Source organism: Geotrypetes seraphini, chromosome 3, assembly GCF_902459505.1.
Source record: "Geotrypetes seraphini chromosome 3, aGeoSer1.1, whole genome shotgun sequence".
Lineage (NCBI taxonomy): Eukaryota > Metazoa > Chordata > Amphibia > Gymnophiona > Dermophiidae > Geotrypetes > Geotrypetes seraphini.
This window is the reverse complement of record NC_047086.1, coordinates 235,440,866-235,462,012: the sequence shown is the minus strand read 5'-3', so window position 1 is coordinate 235,462,012 and position 21,147 is coordinate 235,440,866. Positions and strand designations below refer to the sequence as shown.

Below are 21,147 nucleotides of genomic sequence, written 5' to 3'. Positions count from 1 at the left end.
AAGGTATTTTCTGTGTTCTGTGTGTTCGAAAGACATGGTTTTCAGTTAGGATTGACTGTGTAGGATGGATCTGTACTAGTCTGGCTTGTTTAGTTTTACAATGGGTGTATTGATGTACTGCTCACTGCAATATGTAAGATGCTGCCTTTTCCTAGGTACACTCTTGTGTGATGTGTGGATTGTTACTAAAAATCATGTTTTTCATACAGATGGGGGGGTGTAAAAAAATGATGGGGCTCGGGTGTCACATATGCTAGGTACGCCACTGCCTTCATAGTTTATATCTAATCCACAAGCCTGCTTTTAGGACCTACAGGGTATGTATCCTTCTGATTCATTACAATTTCACTTCTCATGTTATCTTATCCATTCTTTTTATTATACAACTGCCCAGATAAGCATCAGTCTTTGACGTGATTGGACCTTGAATACTAACGGCATCAGTGTTCTCCCTAGAAATTTTTTCCAGCCATAAAAACCATTTGCTGCATTTAGTGTGCCACAAAAAAACATTTGCTCTGTTTAGTGTGCCGGAGTTAAAAAAGTTTGAGAGACGCTGCTCTATACCATTTGAAAGAGGGCAAATATCTATTTATTCACTTCTAGAATTGGATACTTCTTTTTTTTTTTTTTTTTTTTTTCCATTATATTTTTATTTTCAAATTTTACAAAAAGTGTACATAATAATAAAATACATTTGATAAATGCATGGTATCACTTTTATATCTAACACAATGTATGTCTGAATTTGATTTTCCCCTTCACCCTCCCCCCACCCTTTTATTGCTTTAATATAATATTTTTAATTTTCAAATTTTATAAAAGTATACAACATATTAGAATACAATTATTCAATAACATATTTATATCTAATACAATATATTCTGGATAAATTTATTCATTTTCCCTCCCCCCACCCTTCTATTATTTTTTAATCATATGTTACATTTTGTATCATATATTATAATATATTATATATAAATTGTTTTCCTTACCCCCCCTATATGTGTGTCATAAAAAAAAAAAAAAATAAAAAAAAAATCTCTAAAAGAAGAAAAGAAGAAAAAGTATTCTATTATTTATTCATTACAGTATTTTGTCAATGGCCCCCATATTTTTATAAATTTATTATATGTCCCCTTTTGTATTGCTATTATTCTTTCCATTTTAAAAATGTGGCATATTGTATTCCACCAAAATGTGTAATTTAGGTTGTTGTAATTTTTCCAATTATTAGTTATATGTTGAATGGCAACCCCTGTCATAATTAATAAAAGCTTATTATTTTCTGGTGAAATTTGACTTTTTTTTCTCATCATTGTTCCAAATAAAATTGTATCATATGATATTGCAATATGATTTTCCATTAATTTATTAATTTGTGGCCAAATTGAATTCCAAAAAATTTTAATATAAGGACAATGATATAATAAATGATCTAATGTCCCTGGTTCTAGATTACAGTGCCAGCATCTATTAGACTTAGAACTGTCTAGTTTTTGCAAACGAGTAGGGGTCCAAAAAGCTCTATGTAATAAAAAGAACCATGTTTGTCTCATAGACGCTGACACTGTACATCCCATTCTCCAAGACCAAATTAGTGGCCATTGAGATGCATTAATTTGATGTCCAATCTCAATGCTCCAAATGTCTCTTAGACCATTTTTTGGTTTTTTAATTAAATATCCAGATATTAATTTATACCACAATGCGGCTTGATGTCCTAGGAAGTCTGCTTTAAAGCATAAGAACTTTAAACTATATTGATTGTTTAATGATTTCCATTCAGGGAACCCAACCTGAATGGCCTGCTTCAATTGCAACCATTTAAAACTTTGTGTTTTATTAAGACCAAATCTATGTTGCAATTGTGAAAAATCCAGCAGTTTACCTTCTGAAATAACATCGTCTAGAGATCTAATGCCTGCAATAATCCAGTTCTTCCAAAGGATTTGAGTTCCGCCAATTTTGATCTTGGAGTTTATCCATATGGATTGATTAGTTGATTTGTATATTGGGATGGGTGTTAATTTATCAATAAATCTCAATGTTTTCCAAGTATCCATTATTATTTTATTTTCTTTGTATCTTTTAGGTATATTAATACTTGGTATATGAACTAAATTTAGGGGAAACATAAGGCGCCATTCCAAATATAACCAATCTGGTGCATTATCTATAAGTTCTGGGAGGATCCAATACATACCCTGACGTAGAATATAGGCTTGATGGTACCTATAGAAATTTGGAAAATTTACCCCTCCCTCCTTAATTGATTTTTGTAAGGTTACTAAAGCTATTCTAGGTGTTTTACCAAGCCAAAGAAATTTTGTTAAAATTCTATTAAGCTTTTTATAAAAGGACCCCTGAAAATAAATAGGTATCATACTCATTTGGTAGCAAACTACAGGCAACATCATCATTTTAATAGTTTGAACTCTTCCCCACCAAGAAATATGTAATGGGTTCCATTGCTCACATAACTCCGTAACTTTTTTTAATACATATTTTTCATTTTCTTTTACAGTATCTTCAATTGTTTTTTTAACTTGAATGCCTAGATATTTAAATCCTTCTTCTTTCCATATGAATGGAAAAATATCAAATAATCCTTTTACACAGTAAACATTCAAGGGTATAATTTCAGATTTATTCCAATTAATTTTATAACCTGAAAATTTGCCAAACTTATCAATTAATTCCAATAAAGAAGATAAGGTAGACTCTGGGTTTCTCAAATAAAGCAAAATATCATCCGCATAAGCCGAAATTTTATATTCCATATCTGAATATGGAATACCTTGTATCTCCCTCGTTTGCTGTATTGCTAACAATAAGGGTTCTAATACAACATCAAATAACAAAGGAGATAACGGACATCCTTGTCTAACTCCCCTCTGCAATTGAAAACCATCAGATATCTTATTATTAATATTTAATCTTGCAATTGGGAAGCTATACAAAGTTTTTACCATTTGTATAAATCCAGAACCTATACCAAACCATTCTAAAGCCTGATACATAAAATTCCATTCTACTCTATCAAATGCTTTTTCAGCATCTAATGAAACTGTAAAAGCCGGTTCATCCATTTTTTTTGACAAGTTTAGCATGTGAAATAATAGTCTAGAGTTATTGGAGGAATGTCTTTTAGCAACGAAACCCGTTTGATGTATATCTATAATATGTGGGAGAGCTTTGGCTAATCTCAAAGCCAAAATTTTCGCCAAAATTTTATTATCAACATTTATCAAAGATATAGGCCTGTAGTTCGAAACCAAAGTAGGATCTTTATTTGGCTTAGGCAAAACAATTATTATTGATTCAGCCATAGTACCTTTTATATTACCTTTTATAAGTTGTGTCTGATATAATTTTAATAAATGTGGGGAGAGGATATTTTGAAATGTTTTATAAAATTCTACTGTGTAACCATCACCACCTGGAGCGGATCCAACTCTAAGAGATCTCAATGCTGTTTCTAATTCTTTTAATGATATAGGTTCTTCTAAACTTCGTTTTATATGATCAGGAATCTTAGGTCCATTTATTAAATCTAAAAATTTTTTTCCATCTTTTTGTTTCTCCAAATAAGGTTCGGAAGAATATAGATCCTTATAAAAATTTAAAAATTGTTTTAATATTATATTTGTTTGATTTGTTATTATACCATTATCATCTTTTATTCCATTAATATTAGTTCTCCTTTTTTTTGCCTTAAGATAATTTGCTAATAATTTTCCCGCCTTATTAGAATTTCCATAATACACTGCTTGTTTGGAAAACAAATCTTTTCTTATCATTTTTGAAGTTAATTCATTATATTTACCTTTTACTTTCAAAAGAGCTTGCAAAACTTCATATTCCCATTTACTTATCAATTTAGCTTCTAATATTTTTATTTCTTTTTCTAATTCTATATATTGTTTTTTAATTTGTTTCCTAATAAAAGCTGAATATGATATGATATTACCCCTCATAGTTGCTTTAAATGCATCCCATACATTCTCTATAGATGTATCTTCCACTAAATTTATTTGAAAAAATTCATTAATTTGTGTTTTGAAATTTTTCAAAAATTTGTCATCCACAAGCAATGCATTATCAAATCTCCAAAGAGGTCTATTATTTTCTAATTGATCTAATTGTAATTCTATCCATATTCCCGCATGATCCGAAATGATAATAGGATCAATGGAGGCTTTAATCACTTGTTGCACTTTATTTGTTGAAACAAAAATATAATCTATTCTTGAAAATGATTTATGAACCTGTGAACAAAAGGAATATTCCTGATCATTAAAATGAAGAATACGCCATATATCTTTCAAATCACATGATCGAACTAAATTATCTAGACCTAAAGATTTAATATTTTTACCTGGTTTTTTATCCAATAATGGATCCATTACAGCATTAAAATCTCCAGCCACCACTAAATTAGAGGCAGCCAGTGGTAATAACATATTTTGTAGCTTTTTGAAAAATTCTGATTGATTCGAATTAGGGGCATATATATTAAATAACGTCAGGGTATCATTTCCCATACCTATATCGATATGTATCCATCTTCCATGTGGATCTGAATTTTTTACCTTTATATTGGCCATACATTTTTTATTAATAAGGATTGCAACCCCTGCTTTTTTACCCACTGCTGGAGCAAAAAAACATTCTTTTATCCATCCACCTGATAATTTCTGTGATTCCTTCATATTAAGATGGGTCTCTTGCAGACAGTAAATATCTGCATTTTGTTTTTTTAAAAATGTTAATATTTTTTTCCTTTTAATTACGTGATTCAGGCCATTGACATTAATAGAATATATTTTAAAAGACATTATATATTTTAATACTTTTCATTATCTTATTCTTCCTCTCCTCTTTCATATTTAATATCCAAAAAATTTTCTTCATGACACACATATTTAACCCTAATGTATCTCCCTTAATTATTCTAATAAATATTCTCCTTATCCCTCCCTTTCCCTCCCAATACATTGGCTGCTTAAGGATACACATTGGAACTGTAATCCTAACATTCTCCCCATTCCAGGCAATCAATATTCAATTGTTTAAACAAATTTCCCTTCTATCTATCTATATTGATCTTTTATATTTATTTAATCATTTTCCATAACATTTTATTAATGTATCATTATCCATTTAACAATATGTTAATTTGTATTTCCTTAGTATTATGATTTCAACATATAATTATTTTAAACATATATGCAGTGTATTATTTAATAATTTTCCTATATTCTGTTCTTTCTTTCATATAATTATTATTGTCTTTTCTTTGTATTGTATTTCCTCCATTTCTTCAAATATTTCGATATGTTATATTTTCTAATTTTTCATAGAGTCTTCAAAACCATCTTAATGTATTATGTTAATATATCATAGGTTCTGGTTTAGAGAGAAAATCTTTTAGTTTTTCGGGATCCTCAAAATATAAGGACTTGTCTCCAGATGACACTCTCATTTTCGCCGGGTAGTATAGACCATATTTAAATCCTTTTTCTTTTAGTAGAGGTCTCATGTCTAGTAGTCTTTTTCTTTTAGTTGCTGTGTTTTTGGCGAAGTCTGGTAAAAACCATAATCTTGATCCTTTATAATTTAGGTTTTTATCTTTTTTTGCTGCATTTAGTATCTCTAGTGCTTGTTGGTATCTCAGCATTTTGAAAATTATTGGTCTTGGTCTGTTTTTGTTTTCTAAATTTTTAATTGGGATTCTATGCGCCCTTTCAATTTCAATTGGTTGTTTCAAGTCTAACTGTAGTATTTTTGGAATTAAATTCTCAAGGAAAAGGATAGTATTTTTTCCCTCTAAATTTTCTTGTATTCCAAAAAGTTTGATGTTTTTCCTTCTTCCTCTATTCTCGTAGTCCTCCAGTTGATCTTTTAATTTATTTAATTCCAAGTTGTCGTTTTTACATCTTTTTGATTCACATTCTATAGTTTCCATTTTTGATTCTAGTTCAGTTGTTCTTTTGTTGTTAACTTCCATTTGTCTATGAATATTTAAAATTTCTTCTTTCATTTCCGACATATTAGTTATAGTTTCCTTGAGCATTTGTTTGATTTGTTTTAGTTCTTCCATAACTTCTGTTTTGCTTAATGTGTCTGATTCTTCGATAGGAAGTGGTATCTTGCTTGGAGTTATTTGTTCTTGTTTCTGTCTTTTTGCAGATGTACCAGCCTCATTTTTGTTTTGTCTGGTACTTGCCATGTTATTGTTTTATTTTTCTTGGTTATTATTATTATTTCTTGTATTTAGTCTTTTAGATTTGGTATTCTTAGGTTTTTAATCTCTTTTCTTCCAAGATTTTGTTCTATCTTTTGAAGTAGAAATTTTTCTTTTTAAGCTCTTTTCTTTTCCTTTACCTATGTCAGTTTGAAAATTCTTTTCTCACTTTCACTTTTTCAATGAAGTAGGGGAACTTTTTTTCTCCTCTCACAAGCCCAATCGCAGCCCTGATTAAGGAGAGCAACACTTTTTTTAGAGTTATTTTTCCTATTTTGACCAACTTTAAGCAATTTTCTTCTGTTTTTTCTCAGCGTCTCTCAATTTCCTCAATGTCTTGCTGTTTCAGTTTTTTAAAGTTCCGTTGAACCTTTTCTCTGTCTCCTCTCTCACAAGCCCAATCGCAGCTTTGTCAGAGGAAAATAATATTCAATTCAGTATTTATTTTAGTAAGCTGATATTTATTTGTCTTCAGCGCTTCGGCACTTAATTATTGAGAGAAAATGCAAGTATTCCTCTCTCTCAATTTTTTTTTTTTTTTAATCCCCTTTTTTATCAAAGAATAATCTTTTTCCTTTTTTGGTTTTAATATATCTGGTCAGAATACAAATTCTTTCACAATTTCTCCAATCAAATTGTTTGATCTCTCACTTGTACTTCGCGGTTTCAGTGCTGCATTCAAGTTTAATGAAACCGCCAAAAATACAATTGGTTCTCTGCCTTCCCGTTTCTTGTCTGCACTTATCTCACTTCAACTGTAGTAATTCAGGTTTTTTTTTTTTTGGTTATATCTGATCGGAACACAATCTTTCTTCACAATTTCCCAATCAGATTATCTGGTCATTCACATTCATCTCGCTGTATCAGTATTGCTTTCAAGCCTCTTGAAAACACAGACAGCTCTCAGCTTTCCTGACTCTTACCAGCTTTTTTCTGTTTCTGTTATATTTGTTCAGAATATAAACTTTTTTCCTTTTTTTTTTCCACAATTTCGCCAAACTGTTTGATCACTCACATCTACTTCGCGGTTTCAGCGCTGCATTCAAACTTCATAAAACCGCCATTACAAACGGTTCTCTGTCTTCCCGACTCTTATCAGCACATATCACGCTTCAAATGTAGCAATTCAGCTTTTTTTTTTTCTACAGTTATATCTTGTCAGAACACAACCTTTCTTTATTTCTTTACAATTTCTCAATTAAACATACATCTCGCAGTCTCTTGAAATCGCCGAAAACACAGACAACTCTCTATTTCCCGACTCTTATCAGCTTTTTTTTTTTTCAGTTCACATTCATCTCGCAGTCTCAGCACTGCTTTAAAGCCTCTTAAAACCTCCGAAAACACAGACTGCTTTCCCGATTCTTATCAGCTATTTTTTTTTTGTATCTGGTCGGAATATAAACATGTACTTCAGCGCTGTATTCAATTTTATGTAACCGCCAACACAAACGGCTCTCTGCTTTCCCGACTCTTGTCAGCACATACCTCTCTTTAAATGCCGCAATTTAGGATTTTATCTTGTATCTTTTGTTCAGCTTTATATATATATATTTTCTATATAATTATTTTGAAGGAAAAATAATTTTTTTTTTATTTCATTGCCTGGATGGTGAGGAGCTTCACGATCACACCTCCATCCGTGCTCGCGTTAAGCCACGCCCCGAATTGGATACTTCTTAAATTTAATAAAAATATTATGGAACAAGTGTCAAACCTTAAGAAAGGCAGTCATATTGAGCATTGGAAAATAACTAATAATAATTAACTAATACAAACAGTACACATTTAGGGCTCCTTTTACTAAGCTGTGATAGCGGTTTTACTGCATGCTTAGCTCGTGCGGAATTGCCGCACGTGTTAGACGCTAACGCCAGCATTGAGCTGACGTTAGTTCTAGCCATGTAGCGCGGCAATTCTGCACGCGCTAAAAACGCTATTGCAGCTTAATAAAAGGAGCCCTTAATTTTCCCCACCACCAAATATCCCCGTCCCGCCCCACCCGGCTACTTTTTCATGCCACCCGGCTGGAAAAAATTTCTGGGGAGAGCACTGCAATGGAATTCATGTACAAAGAATTCGGCCTATTTACTGCTCTCACCATCTTTTCATGATCTTGAAGTTTTTTTTTTTATCATTTTTATTTTTCTACTATTTTTATTTATTTTTTGTTAGTCCACAGTGAACAAGACACCTAGCAGAATATAAGTTTTACTATTGTACTATATGTTATATTTTGAGAGTTTCCTCTTCCCAAAAATATAAGGCTTGACAGCAGGACAATCTTCCATCCATAACTTGCCAACAAACTACATATCGGCCATGCAGACATACGCAAATAATCACATTACAAATAAACATTTCTATTGCAGTCTAAGTGCTCTTATTTATAAATGCTATGTACTCACCAACAGTGACAGTGCACTCACAGTGGTAGTAACCATTTGGCTGCTTCTTCTTCAGCATGGAGCAAAGATCAAGGTTGGTTACAGTTTCATCTCCGAAGTAGTGGTTTTTAAAGTCTTCATATAAACTTGGATCAATTTTTTTCAAACCCTAGACATAACAGAATAAAGTCCTATTATTCAACTATTTTACCATGGGAACAGAATTCCTCTCGTTTAGCGGTTATATTTTTGAAATTTGATGTGATGTCTAGATACCTCTTCTGGTAAAGAAATTTACATAATATTATGTTTACTAACTCATGGGGTCTTTTACTAAGGCGCTCTAGCCGATTTAGAGCGCTATAAATGCTAGCGCGTCCATAGAATATAATGGGCGCATTAGCATTTAGTGAGTGCTAAATCAATTAGCACGCTAGTGCGCCTTAGTAAAAGACCCCCTTCAGTGACATGACAATGATCTCTGACTTCACTGAGATGTCACTTGAGCCTAACTGACTTGTTTAATTTTAGGAAAGAAAAAGAAACAGGAATTTCAAAGTTCAGGGGAACTAGAAGTTCATGAAAAAGGTTCACAAAGACTAGTCCATGTGTGGCAGAAATTTGAATGAAACTGTATGAACAGCTCAAAAGTTATCGGGGAAGGGCACTCATTCACTATAGGGTAAGAGTCAGAAATTAAAAAAAAAAAAAAAATTTATATGGCAGTGGCCACTTTCCCCCTTATTCGTTATAAGATAATGGCTAGTTTCCCTTGTCTACGTTCTTTGGCTCTGATTAATAGCTTGGCCTCAGGTCTATTTCCCTCAATTTGGAAACATGCTTCTTTCTATGTACCCTCTGCTTACAACAGTCTTCTCTGGATCCTGTCCTAGTCCCTGTTTTGTTTATTTTCCTTGCCCCTCTTGCTACCCTTATTCAGGATTTTAGCCTGCGTGGTTTTTATTTGTTGGTAATGTCCAGGTTGCTTTGTATTTTAACCCATATCCTCTTGATCTTACTCATCTTAGCAATGCACAGTATCTATGGCTTATTAGGAGTGATCTAAAACTAAATCCTTCAAAATAGCAGCAGTTTGGATTGGATTACTAGGCACCCCCCATTGCATACCATACCTTCAGTGTTTTAGAGGTGTTGCAGTATCTATTCAGGAACATATCAAGATTCATACAGGCAATATTCAATGGCTCTCCAGCTAAGTCTCAATGGCCAAAGATATATCATCCTTTTAGGCAGTTGTATTAGGCTGCCAAACTTAGCCAGCAGCCGCTGAATATTGGTAGTGACAGGCTATGTCACGTTTTATAGCTGGTCACCATGCTTTTCAATATCTACATGTCCTCATTAGGTGTGAAACTAACCCAACTAGGAATAAAACTATTCAGCTATGCAGATGACTTTACGATCATCATCCCATTCGCCAACTCCATCTCGGAAACCATTCCCAATGCATCTGCTGCCATAAATGAGATGGAACAATGGATGACAGATTTCAAGCTCAAGCTCAACCCAGAAAACACAAAATTCTTCGTTGCCTCCCCTCACCCGCTTGACAATAAAACCCCACTATGCATCAATAAACTCAACTACCCTATTCAGCCCACCATGAAAATACTAGGTGTTATTCTAGACCAATGCCTAACAATGAAGGAACAAGTGGATTCCCTATTCAGAAAAGGTTTCCTTACTCTCTGGAAACTCAGAACCATTAAATCATACTTCGATACGTCAACATTCAGAATCCTAGTGCAATCCCTCATACTGAGTCAGCTTGACTACTGCAACATCGCCTATCTAGCAATCTCACAAAAGAATATGAGAAGTCTCCAAATAATGCAAAATGCTGTGGTCAGGCTTATCTTCGGGCTGAAGAAATTCGACCACGTGACACCCTACTATCGGCAGCTGCACTGGCTACCAACGGAAGCCCGAGTAAGGTTTAAATTTGCCTGACCCTGCTTCAAAGTACTATACGGCCTGACCCCCAAGTACATAACGGACCTTTTCGCATTTTCTAATAACAAACTCAAGAGAAACTCACACCCAAAACTCATTTCCCCTCCAGTTAAAGGCTGCAAAATGAAAAAACACCACGAACACCTTCTCTCTCTCACAAAGCAGTCCTATGGGGCAAAGACCTAGACCAACTGCTTTCGCCCACTACATACGGGGAATTCAGGAAACGCCTAAAAACATACCTGTTCCAGAAATACCTCAACAATTGACCCACTCTCCCTCTCCCTCCCCCCTCCCTATTCCACCTGAACTTATAGCACTGTTATAAATATAATCTGTTATCTTCATCTTATCGTAACTTTACGTTGCTATTTATCCCCAACAGGTCCTGTCGGACATTACCTACTAAAATGTACATATTACATTTTCGCTCAGCAAATTGTATTTCTATACTATTGCCTCCTGAGGTCTCTGATCTCTGTATTTCCTCTGAATATCTACTTATTGTATTTCGCTGAATGTCCAGCACTCCTGATTGTAAACCGCCTAGAAGTCGCAAGATTGTGGCGGTATAGAAGAAAAAAGTTATTATTATTATTATTATTCCGCTAAGTGGGATATTCAGCATGAGATAGGCAGCTATCCCCTGCTGAAAAGTAATGGATAGCAGACTATGAGCTATTCCCAGCAGAATATCAGGCCCATAGTTTTTACTTAGATTCTTATTTTCTGCTTTTGACTTTCAATTATTATGTGTTGTCAGATCTTCCTTTTTTGGGGCACTGTGGCCAATTTGGGCTGTTAGATCTTACCTTGGAACTGAAGATCTAAAAACTTTAGGGGTCAGTTTTCAAATGAGATGCCCAAGAACATCCACTAAGAAAGTTGAGGTGTATACCTAGCCAGGCACATTTTCAGCAGCTCTGAATGTATAGAGTGCAGTACCAAAAATACATGACTAATTTGTACTTGCATCTATGCCTCTACTCTAGAAATAGACAAATATAGTGCAAAATATAGACAGCAAATATAAATTCTCAAAACTGACACATTTTGATCACTAAATTGAAAATAAAATCAGTTTTCCTACCTTTGCTGTCTGGTGATCTCATGAGTCTCTGGTTGTGTTTCCTTCTGACAGTGCATCCTTTCTTTCATTTCTTTCTTTCTTCTGCCCTTAGGCCTAAATATTGTCCCATTCTATTCCCTCCCTCCCTCCCTCCTTCCTATGTCCTTAGTACCCCCAGTGCTCCTTCCTATGTCCTTGGTGCCCCTTCCCATGTCCTTAGTGCCTCCAGTGCCTCCTTCCTATGTCCTTAGTGCCCCTTCCTGTGTCCTTAGTGCCTCCTTCCCATGTCCTTAGTGCTCCTAGTGCTCCTTCCTATGTCCTTAGTGCCCCTTTCCATGTCCTTAGTGCCCCTTTCCATGTCCTTAGTGCCTCCAGTGCCTCCTTCCTGTGTCCTTAGTGTCCCTTCCTGTGTCATTAGTGCCTCCTTCCCATGCCCTTAGTGCCCCAGTACTCCTTCCTATGTCCTTAGTGCCCCTTTCCATTTCCTTAGTGCCCCTTCCCATGTCCTTAGTGCCTCCAGTGCCTCCTTCCTATGTCATTAGTGCCCCTTCCTGTGTCATTAGCAGTGGCGTACCTAGCATATGTGACACCCAGAGCCCATTATTTTTTGGCACCCCCCTCATCTGTACGAAAAACATGATTTTTAGTAACAAGCCACATGTCACACATGAGTACCTAGGATAAGGCAGCATCTTACATACTGCAGTGAGCAGTACAATATCAATACACCCATTGTAAAACTAAACAAGCCAGACTAGTACAGATCAATCCTACACCGTCAATCCTAACAGAAAACCATGTCTTTCGAACACACAGAACACAGAAAACACCTTCGCCTAGTATGGAATATGTCATCACAAACTAACCCCTCCCCCTTTTACAAAACTGTAGTGTGGATTTTAGCCATGGTGATAACAGCTCTGATGCTCATAGAATTCTGAGCATCAGAGCTGCTACCACCACGGCTGGCGCTAAAAAATGCTCCACAGTTTTGTAAAAGGGGGATAAAATAGAAATACATAGACAAAGGTTAAATTGAACCAGCAAGAAGCTGGATTCTGCATACAATGCAACATCATAGAAACAGTGACGCATGTCTCCTAAAGCAATAAATAAATTGTTCTACCTTTGTCTTCTCTGGTTTCTGCTTTCCTCATCTTCTTGTTACTCTCTTCCTTCCATCCATTGTCTCTCTTCTCTCTGAATTTTCCATTTGCTCTGTTACTGTGCCTCTCTCTTTCTCCCTCCTTCCAAATTGGTCTGGCACCCATCTTCTTCCCTCTGCTCCTCCCATAGTCTGGCATCATTGTCTTCTTCCCTGCCAGCGTCTTCTCCCAACTCTTTCTTCCCCATTTCCATTCAGCGTCTTCTCCCCACTTTCTCTTCCCCATTTTCCTGCAGCATCTTCTCCCCACTCTCTGTTCCTCATTTCCCTTCAGCATCTTCTCCCCACTCTCTGTTCCCCATTTCCATTCAGCATCTTCTTCCCACTCTGTCTTCCCCATGTGCTTTCAGCGTCCTTCTCCCCCCTCTGTTTTACCCTGTTTTCCTTTCCACTCCACCTTTTCTCCCTCCCTGCCCCTTACCTCCGTGGTGCTTTCTCCCCCCCCCCCCAATCCCGGACAACAGGCCTGGTCCGACAAACCTCCCTGCCCTGTGGCCGGCGATGTCTAAACTGCCTTCTTACAGCAGCCGGAGCGTTGTAGTTGCATATGGCTGCAGTAAAGGTCGTCTCTGATGCAACTTCCGGTTGTGTCAGAGATGACCTTTATGGCAGAAACACGCAGCTTCAACGCTCTAGCTCAGGGGTGCCCACACTTTTTGGGCTTGCGAGCTACTTTTAAAATGACCAAGTCACAATGATCTATCAACAATAAAATTTTTTTAAAAACACAAAGCACACTGTATGCTGAGAAAATGTTAATTATCATTCCTATTCTGGGGTTTTTTCAAAGAGGTCAAGGCAGATGACTCTATGCACTGTTACCTCAGTAACAACCATAAAAAAATAGACAAATACTCCCCCCCTCCCTTTTTACTAAAGCAAAATAGCAGTTTTTAGCACAGGGAACTGCGTTGAATGCCCAGGGCTGCTCTCGACGCTCATACGCTCCCTGCGCTAAAAAACGCTATTGTGGTTTAGTAAAAGGGGGACTATAGTGCAAAATATAGACAGCAGATATAAATTCAGACACATTTTGATCACTAAATTTAAAATAAAATCATTTTTTCTACCTTGTTGTCTGGTGATTTCATGAGTCTCTGGTTGCACTTTCTTCTTCTGACTGCATCCAATCTTTCTTCCCTTCTTTCAGCCTGTATGCTTCCTCTACTCCAGACCTCATTCCCTCCTCCAACTTTTTCTTCCTCTCTCCCTGCCCTTTCTTTCTCCCTGCCTTCCCCCAAGCCATTGCTGCTGCCATCAGGGAACAGCCCCCCAAGTCACCGCCATCGGGTAACATGCCCCAAAGCCGCTGCCACCCCAAGCTCTCCTTCCCTGTGTCTTCCCTGCATCGGGCCGACCAGCATTCCTCTCCCCGACATCAATTCTGCTGTCGGAGAGGAAGTTCCGCCCAGCTAGGCAGCGATTGGCTGGCTCGAACTTCCTCTCCGATGGCAGAATTGGCGTCGGGGAAAGGCAGGCTGATCAGCCCGGTAGAATTTTCCAGACCTGGCCGGCTGTGCACCCTCCCTAAGGCTGCACCTGGGATGGACCGCCCCCCCCCTGCCCCCCCTTGGTATACCACTGGTCATTTTTCAATTTTTCAAGTACCTTTCTTATTTCTAATCTTAATGTATATTTTCTGTAAACCGCTTAGAACCTAACGGATGTAGCGGTATATAAGAAATAAATTACATTACATTACATTAGTGCCTCCTTCCCATGTCCTTAGTGCCCCCAGTGCCCCTTCCCATGTCCTTAGTGCTTCCAGTGCCTCCTTCCTATGTCCTTAGTGCCCCTTCCTGTGTCCTTAGTGCCTCCTTCCCATGTCCTTGGTGCCCCCAGTGCTCCTTCCTATGTCCTTAGTGCCCCCTGTGCTCCTTCCTATGTCCTTAGTGCCCCTTTCAATTTCCTTAGTGCCCCTTCCCATGTCCTTAGTGCCTCCAGTGCCTCCTTCCCATGTCCTTAGTGCCCCCAGTGCCCCTTCCCATGTCCTTAGTGCTTCCAGTGCCTCCTTCCTATGTCCTTAGTGCCCCTTCCTGTGTCCTTAGTGCCTCCTTCCCATGTCCTTGGTGCCTCCAGTGCTCCTTCCTATGTCCTTAGTGCCCCCTGTGCTCCTTCCTATGTCCTTAGTGCCCCTTTCAATTTCCTTAGTGCCCCTTCCCATGTCCTTAGTGCCCCCAGTGCTCCTTCCTATGTCCTTAGTGCCCCTTTCCATGTCCTTAGTGCCCCCTGTGCCCCTTCCCATGTCCTTAGTGCCACCAGTGCTCCTTCCTATGTCCTTAGTGCCCCTTCCCATGTCCTTAGTGCTCCCAGTGCTTCTTCCTATGTCCTCCTCACTGCCTTCCAGCCTTTGTCCCACCCCCTCACCCAAAGCTAGCCAGCCTACCTCCCTCCCTGCTGTGCTAAAGCCAGCATGCCTGTCTCCCTCCAGCGCCAAAGCTGAAGCCTCACCCCCTCCCCGGCCCAGCCCCCGCTGCTGCAACTACCCGCCTGGCCTACCGCCACTTCAAACATCCCCCCTCCTGGTCCGCTGCCACCCGCTGCAACTAAAGCAAAAGAAGGTCCAGGCACTGCCCGCAAACCTTCTTCCCAACGTCAATTCTGACGTCGGAAAGGAAGTTCTGGGTTTGGCTGGCCCGAAACTTCCTCTCCGATGTCAGAATTGACATCAGGAAGGTTTGCGGGCCGGCACCTGGACCTTCTTTTGCTTTAGTTGTGGCAGGCGGTAGCAGCGGTGGACCAGAGGGCGGGGATGGGTGTTTGAAGTGGCGGTAGGCCAGGCAGGTAGGTAGCAGCAGTGTGGGCCAGTCCGGGGGGGGGGGGGGGAAGCGATCGCTTGTCCCGTTCTCTCATGCTCAGCTTCGGGAAGCTGTCTCTGAAAACGGGATATTTCAGCGTCCCGAAGCTGTGCATTGGGACAACGGGATAGGGGATCTAGAAACGGGACGGTCCAGTTCAAAAAGCACAGTTACTTACCGTAACAGGTGTTATCCAGGGACAGCAGGCAGATATTCTTAACGCATGGGTGACGTCACCGACGGAGCCCCGGTACGGACATTTTTCACTAGAAAGTTCTAGTTGGCCGCACCGCGCATGCGCGAGTGCCTTCCCGCACGACGGAGGAGTGCGTGGTCCCCAGTTAAGATAAGCCAGCTAAGAAGCCAACCCGGGGAGGTGGGTGGGTCGTAAGAATATCTGCCTGCTGTCCCTTGGTAACACCTGTTACGGTAAGTAACTGTGCTTTATCCCAGGACAAGCAGGCAGCATATTCTTAACGCATGGGTGACCTCCAAGCTAACAGAGAGGGAGGAGGGATGATTGGCCATTAGGAAAATAAATTGTGTAATACAGATTGGCCGAAGTGCCCATCCCGTCTGGAGAAGGTATCCAGACAGTAGTGAGTAGTGAATGTGTGAACTGAGGACCAAGTGGCAGCCTTGCAGATTTCCTCGATGGGCGTGGAACGGAGGAAAGCCACAGAAGCAGCCATAGCTCTGACCCTGTGGGCCGTGACAGCACCTTCCAGTGAGAGACCGGCCCGAGCATAACAGAACGCAATGCAGGCAGCAAGCCAGTTGGAAAGCGTCCGTTTGGAGACAGGACGACCTAGACGGTTAGGGTCGAAGGACAAAAGGAGCTGAGGAGATGAGCGGTGAGCCCTGGTACGGTCAAGGTAGTAAGCAAGGGCACGCTTACAGTCCAGCGTGTGCAACGCCTGTTCCCCAGGATGAGAATGGGGCTTAGGGAAAAAGACAGGCAACACAATGGACTGGTTGAGATGAAAGTCCAAGACCACCTTGGGAAGGAATTTAGGATGGGTACGCAGAACCACCTTGTCATGGTGAAAAACAGTGAACGGTGGATCGGCAACCAGTGCATGCAGCTCACTAACCCTCCTGGCAGAGGTGATGGCAATGAGGAAAAGCACCTTCCATGTAAGAAATTTGAGTGAAGTTGTGGCAAGAGGCTCAAACGGAGGTTTCATGAGTGCTGATAAAACCACATTCAGGTCCCAGACGACTGGAGGAGGCTTCAGAGGTGGTTTGACATTGAAGAGGCCTCTCATGAACCAGGAAACCAGGGGATGAGCCGTAAGAGGTTTTCCGAGGATAGTCTCATGAAACGCAGTGATGGCACTGAGGTGGACTCTGATTGAGGTCGACTTGAGGCCAGCGTCGGAGAGAGAGAGCAAATAGCCCAGCACGGTTTCCACCGCCAATGAGGTGGGATCGTGATGATGAAGCAGACACCAAGAGGAGAACCGGGTCCACTTCTGATGGTAACATTGGAGGGTGGCCGGTTTCCTTGAGGCATCCAGAATACGACGGACAGGCTGAAATAGATTCTCTGGAGAGGTCAGCCCGAGAGTAACCAAGCTGTCAGGTGGAGCGAGGACAGATTGGGATGCAGTAGAGACTGATGCTGCTGTGTAAGTAGAGTAGGAAACACAGGAAGAGGAATGGGCTCCCTGGAGCTGAGCTGGAGTAGGAGGGAGAACCAGTGTTGGCGAGGCCACCGAGGGGCGATGAGAATCATGGTGGCTTTGTCCCTGCGGAGTTTGAATAACGTCCGCAGCATCAGAGGCAGTGGAGGAAAGGCATAGAGGAACCGATCCGTCCAGTCGAGCAGGAATGCATCCGGGGCCAGACGATGAGGAGAGAAGAGTCTGGAACAGAACTGGGGCAGCTGATGGTTGTGAGGAGCAGCAAAGAGGTCCACCTGAGGGGTGCCCCACAGAGCAAAGATGGAGCGGAGTGTGGGGGGATCCAGAGTCCACTTGTGAGGTTGAAGGATGCGGCTGAGATTGTCGGCCAGGGAGTTCTGTTCGCCCTGGATATAGACAGCCTTGAGGAAGAGACTGCGGGCCGTGGCCCAGGTCCAGATGCGGATGGCCTCCTGACAGAGGAGGGGAGATCCGGTGCCGCCTTGCTTGTTTATGTAGTACATGGCGACTTGGTTGTCTGTGCACAGAAGAACCTGAGGGTAGAGAAGGTGCTGGAAGGCCTTGAGGGCATAGAACATGGCCCTGAGTTCCAGGAAATTGATGTGATGTTGACGCTCCTGAGGGGTCCAGAGTCCCTGAGTGCGAAGTTCTCCCAGGTGAGCTCCCCATGCATAGGGGGAGGCATCTGTGGTTATGATCATGGAGTGAGGGGGTAGATGAAAGAGTAGACCCCTGGAAAGATTGGATGAGTTCAACTACCATTGAAGAGATTGCTGAAGAGACGATGTCACAGAGATGGGATGAGAAAGAGGATCGGTGGTCTGTGACCATTGGTTGGCTAGAGTCCATTGAGGTGTCCTGAGGTGGAGTCGCGCCAGAGGAAGCACATGGACCGTCGAGGCCATGTGGCCCAGGAGGACCATCATCTGCCGAGCTGGAATGGAGTGATGTAGGAGCACCTGGCGGCAGAGGTGGAGCAGGGTCCGTTGGCGGTCGGAGGGGAGAAACGCCCTCATGAGAGTGGTGTCGAGAACGGCTCCAATGAACTGAAATCGCTGTGTGGGAAGCAGATGCGACTTGGGGTAGTTGATCTCGAACCCCAGGAGATGGAGGAAGGAGATGGTGTACTGAGTGGCTTGTAGCACAAGTGGAGACGTAGGTGCTTTTACCAACCAATCGTCCAAGTAGGGGAACACCTGGAGGTTGTGAGACCTGAGAAAGGCCGCCACCACAATAAGGCACTTGGTGAACACCCTGGACGATGATGCGAGGCCAAAGGGTAGCACCTTGTACTGATAGTGGCGGTGCTGTATCTGAAATCGGAGGTAGCGACGTGAAGTCAGATGGATTGGAATGTGAGTGTAGGCCTCTTTGAGGTCCAGGGAACATAGCCAGTCGTGTTGAGAGAGAAGAGGATAAAGCGTGGCCAGGGTGAGCATTCTGAACTTTTCCTTGACCAGACACTTGTTGAGGTCCCGGAGATCGAGGATGGGACGAAGGTCTCCTGTCTTCTTGGGAACCAGGAAGTAGCGGGAGTAGAATCCCTGACCCCTTTGGTCTGTGGGAACCTCTTCGATGGCATTGAGGAGAAGGAGGGATTGGACCTCCCTTAGGAGGAGAAGGGACTGGGAGGAGTGGGACGCAGACTCTATAGGAGGGTTGTCTGGTGGAAGAGTCTGGAAGTTGAGAGAGTAGCCGTGGCGGATGATGTTGAGGACCCACAGGTCTGATGTGATGACCTCCCAACGGTTGAGGAAGAGTTGGAGACGTCCTCCGATTGGCTGAGGAAGAGGTAATGATGGTGGAAGACTGGCTATGCCCTGGAGAAAGGAGTCAAAAGGGCTGAGATGGTTTTGACGGAGGAAGAGGCTTGGCAGGCTGGTGAGATTGAGAGCGAGCCTGAGTGTGTTGTTGTTGACGAGGTCTGCGAGGCTGCTGTTGGGGCGGGTTGAGAGGCCTGGCCGAGAACCTGCGCTGGTAAGAGGACTGTGGTCTATAAGGATGAGCAGGTGGAGCCTTCTTTTTAGGTTTTACCAGAGTGTCCCATCTGGTCTCATGTGCTGAGAGCTTCTGGGTGGTCGACTCCAGGGACTCGCCAAAAAGTTCGTCCCCAAGACAGGGTGCGTTAGCTAGGCGGTCTTGGTGGTTGATGTCAAGATCAGATACCCTTAACCAGGCCAGACGTCGCATGGCAACAGCTATGGCAGACGCTCGGGAGGTCAGCTCAAAAGAATCATAAATAGAGCGGACCATGAATTTCCGCAGTTGAAGGAGGCTGGAAATTTGTTGTTGAAAAAGTGGAACTTTGCGTTCAGGGATGTATTTTTGTAGGGCGGATAGTTGTTGTACGAGATACTTCATATAAAATGAGAAGTGAAATGTGTAATTATTCGCCCTGTTGGCTAGCATGGCATTTTGATAAAGGCGTTTGCCAAACTTATCCATCGTTTTGCCTTCTCTGCCAGGAGGGGTGGAGGCATAAACACTGGAGCCCTGAGTCTTCTTTAATGTAGACTCAACTAGGAGAGACTCATGGGGCAATTGAGGTTTGTCAAAACCCGGAATTGGGATGACCCTGTATAGGCTGTCAAGCTTACGAGGAGCTCCGGGGACAGTGAGTGGATTTTCCCAATTTTTATAAAAAGTTTCCTGCAGTATGTCATGGACGGGTAACTTGAGGAACTCTTTGGGGGGTTGTTCAAAGTCCAAGGCATCCAGAAAGGCCTGGGACTTTTTGGAGTCGGACTCTAAAGGAATAGAAAGAGCCGCCGACATCTCCCTGAGGAATTTGGTGAAAGAGGATTGCTCAGGCTTGGAAGTGGTATCGGGCACTGAGGGTTCCTCGTCTGTGGATGATGCGTCCTCCTCGGTACCGGGTGGGGATTCTTCCCATAAGTCCGGGTCCCTGATATCAGTGTGCGCACGCCGAGATGGCGGGGTGGAAGGCTCGGTGTGGCGGGTCTTAGAAAGAGACTTGCCAGAGCGCATGGAGACGGTACTGGGAGAGGAAGACCGGTGTTGACCACGGTCCCGGGAAGAGTGGCACCGTTCTGGGTCCCGGGGAGACCGGTGCCCTTCCCGGTCCCGAGGAGGCTCGACCTCAGAGCGGGTCTGTACCACAGGACGAGAACGGAGTGGTTCAGCCGAGAGGATTGGCATGGAAGTGTTGAGTGGCACCGAGGGGGTGGACACCGGTGGGATGGTGCGAGGCTCGGGCCGGTCTGGTACCGAAAGAAGTGGTGCCAATAGGGTCGGTAGCAGGTGCTGGAGTTGTTGCTGCAGCTGTTCCTGCAATTTGTCTTGGAGTATGGCCGCGATGCGGTCATCCAGGGATGGCACCGGTACCGCTTTTATCTTTTTCGGTTCCATAGGTGCTGCTCCACGCCCCGGCGATGAGGAGGCCGATGACGAGGCACTCACCGAGATCGGGGCGGAGCGTTTGCGGGGTCGGCGTGAGGCCGGGAGGACCGGCGTCGCCACTGTGGCAGGTGGGCGCTCAAGGGAGGTGGAAGGCTTCTTAGCCGGCTTACCTGGTGCCAGCGACCCCGAGGAAGGATCGGGCGTCGTCGAAGTGGTCGGTGCCGTCTTTTGCGGTACCGTCGACGTCGCGGCAGTCTCCATAGCAGATCTGGTACCAAAAAGGATGTTCTGCTAGATCTGCCGATTTTTTAAGGTGCGTTTCTTAAGAGTGGCACAGCGGGTGCAGGTGTCAGCCCGATGTTCTGGACCCAAACACTGTAGGCACCAATTGTGTGGGTCAGTTAGAGAGATCGGGCATGCACACCGCTGGCACTTCTTAAAGCCCGGTTGAGGGGGCATGAAGGGAAACACGGCCTCCGCAAAATCAAAGCCGGAGGC

The 21,147-nt window shown here is 42.1% G+C and overlaps 1 protein-coding gene across 6 annotated transcripts in view; it reads right to left on the bottom strand.

The window, feature by feature from the left end:
* Positions 1-21,147, bottom strand: part of AKAP7 (A-kinase anchoring protein 7) — a 236,121-nt gene that overhangs the window by 123,767 nt on the left and 91,207 nt on the right. For all 6 annotated transcript variants that reach the window (XR_004538897.1, XM_033939175.1, XM_033939174.1 and 3 more), the window contains one exon: positions 8,659-8,806. Coding sequence is in view for 5 of the 6 variants with exons in the window: in XM_033939175.1 (XP_033795066.1) it covers positions 8,659-8,806 (148 nt within the window). In the remaining variant the exon portion in view is untranslated. The remainder of the gene's footprint in view (positions 1-8,658; positions 8,807-21,147) is intronic.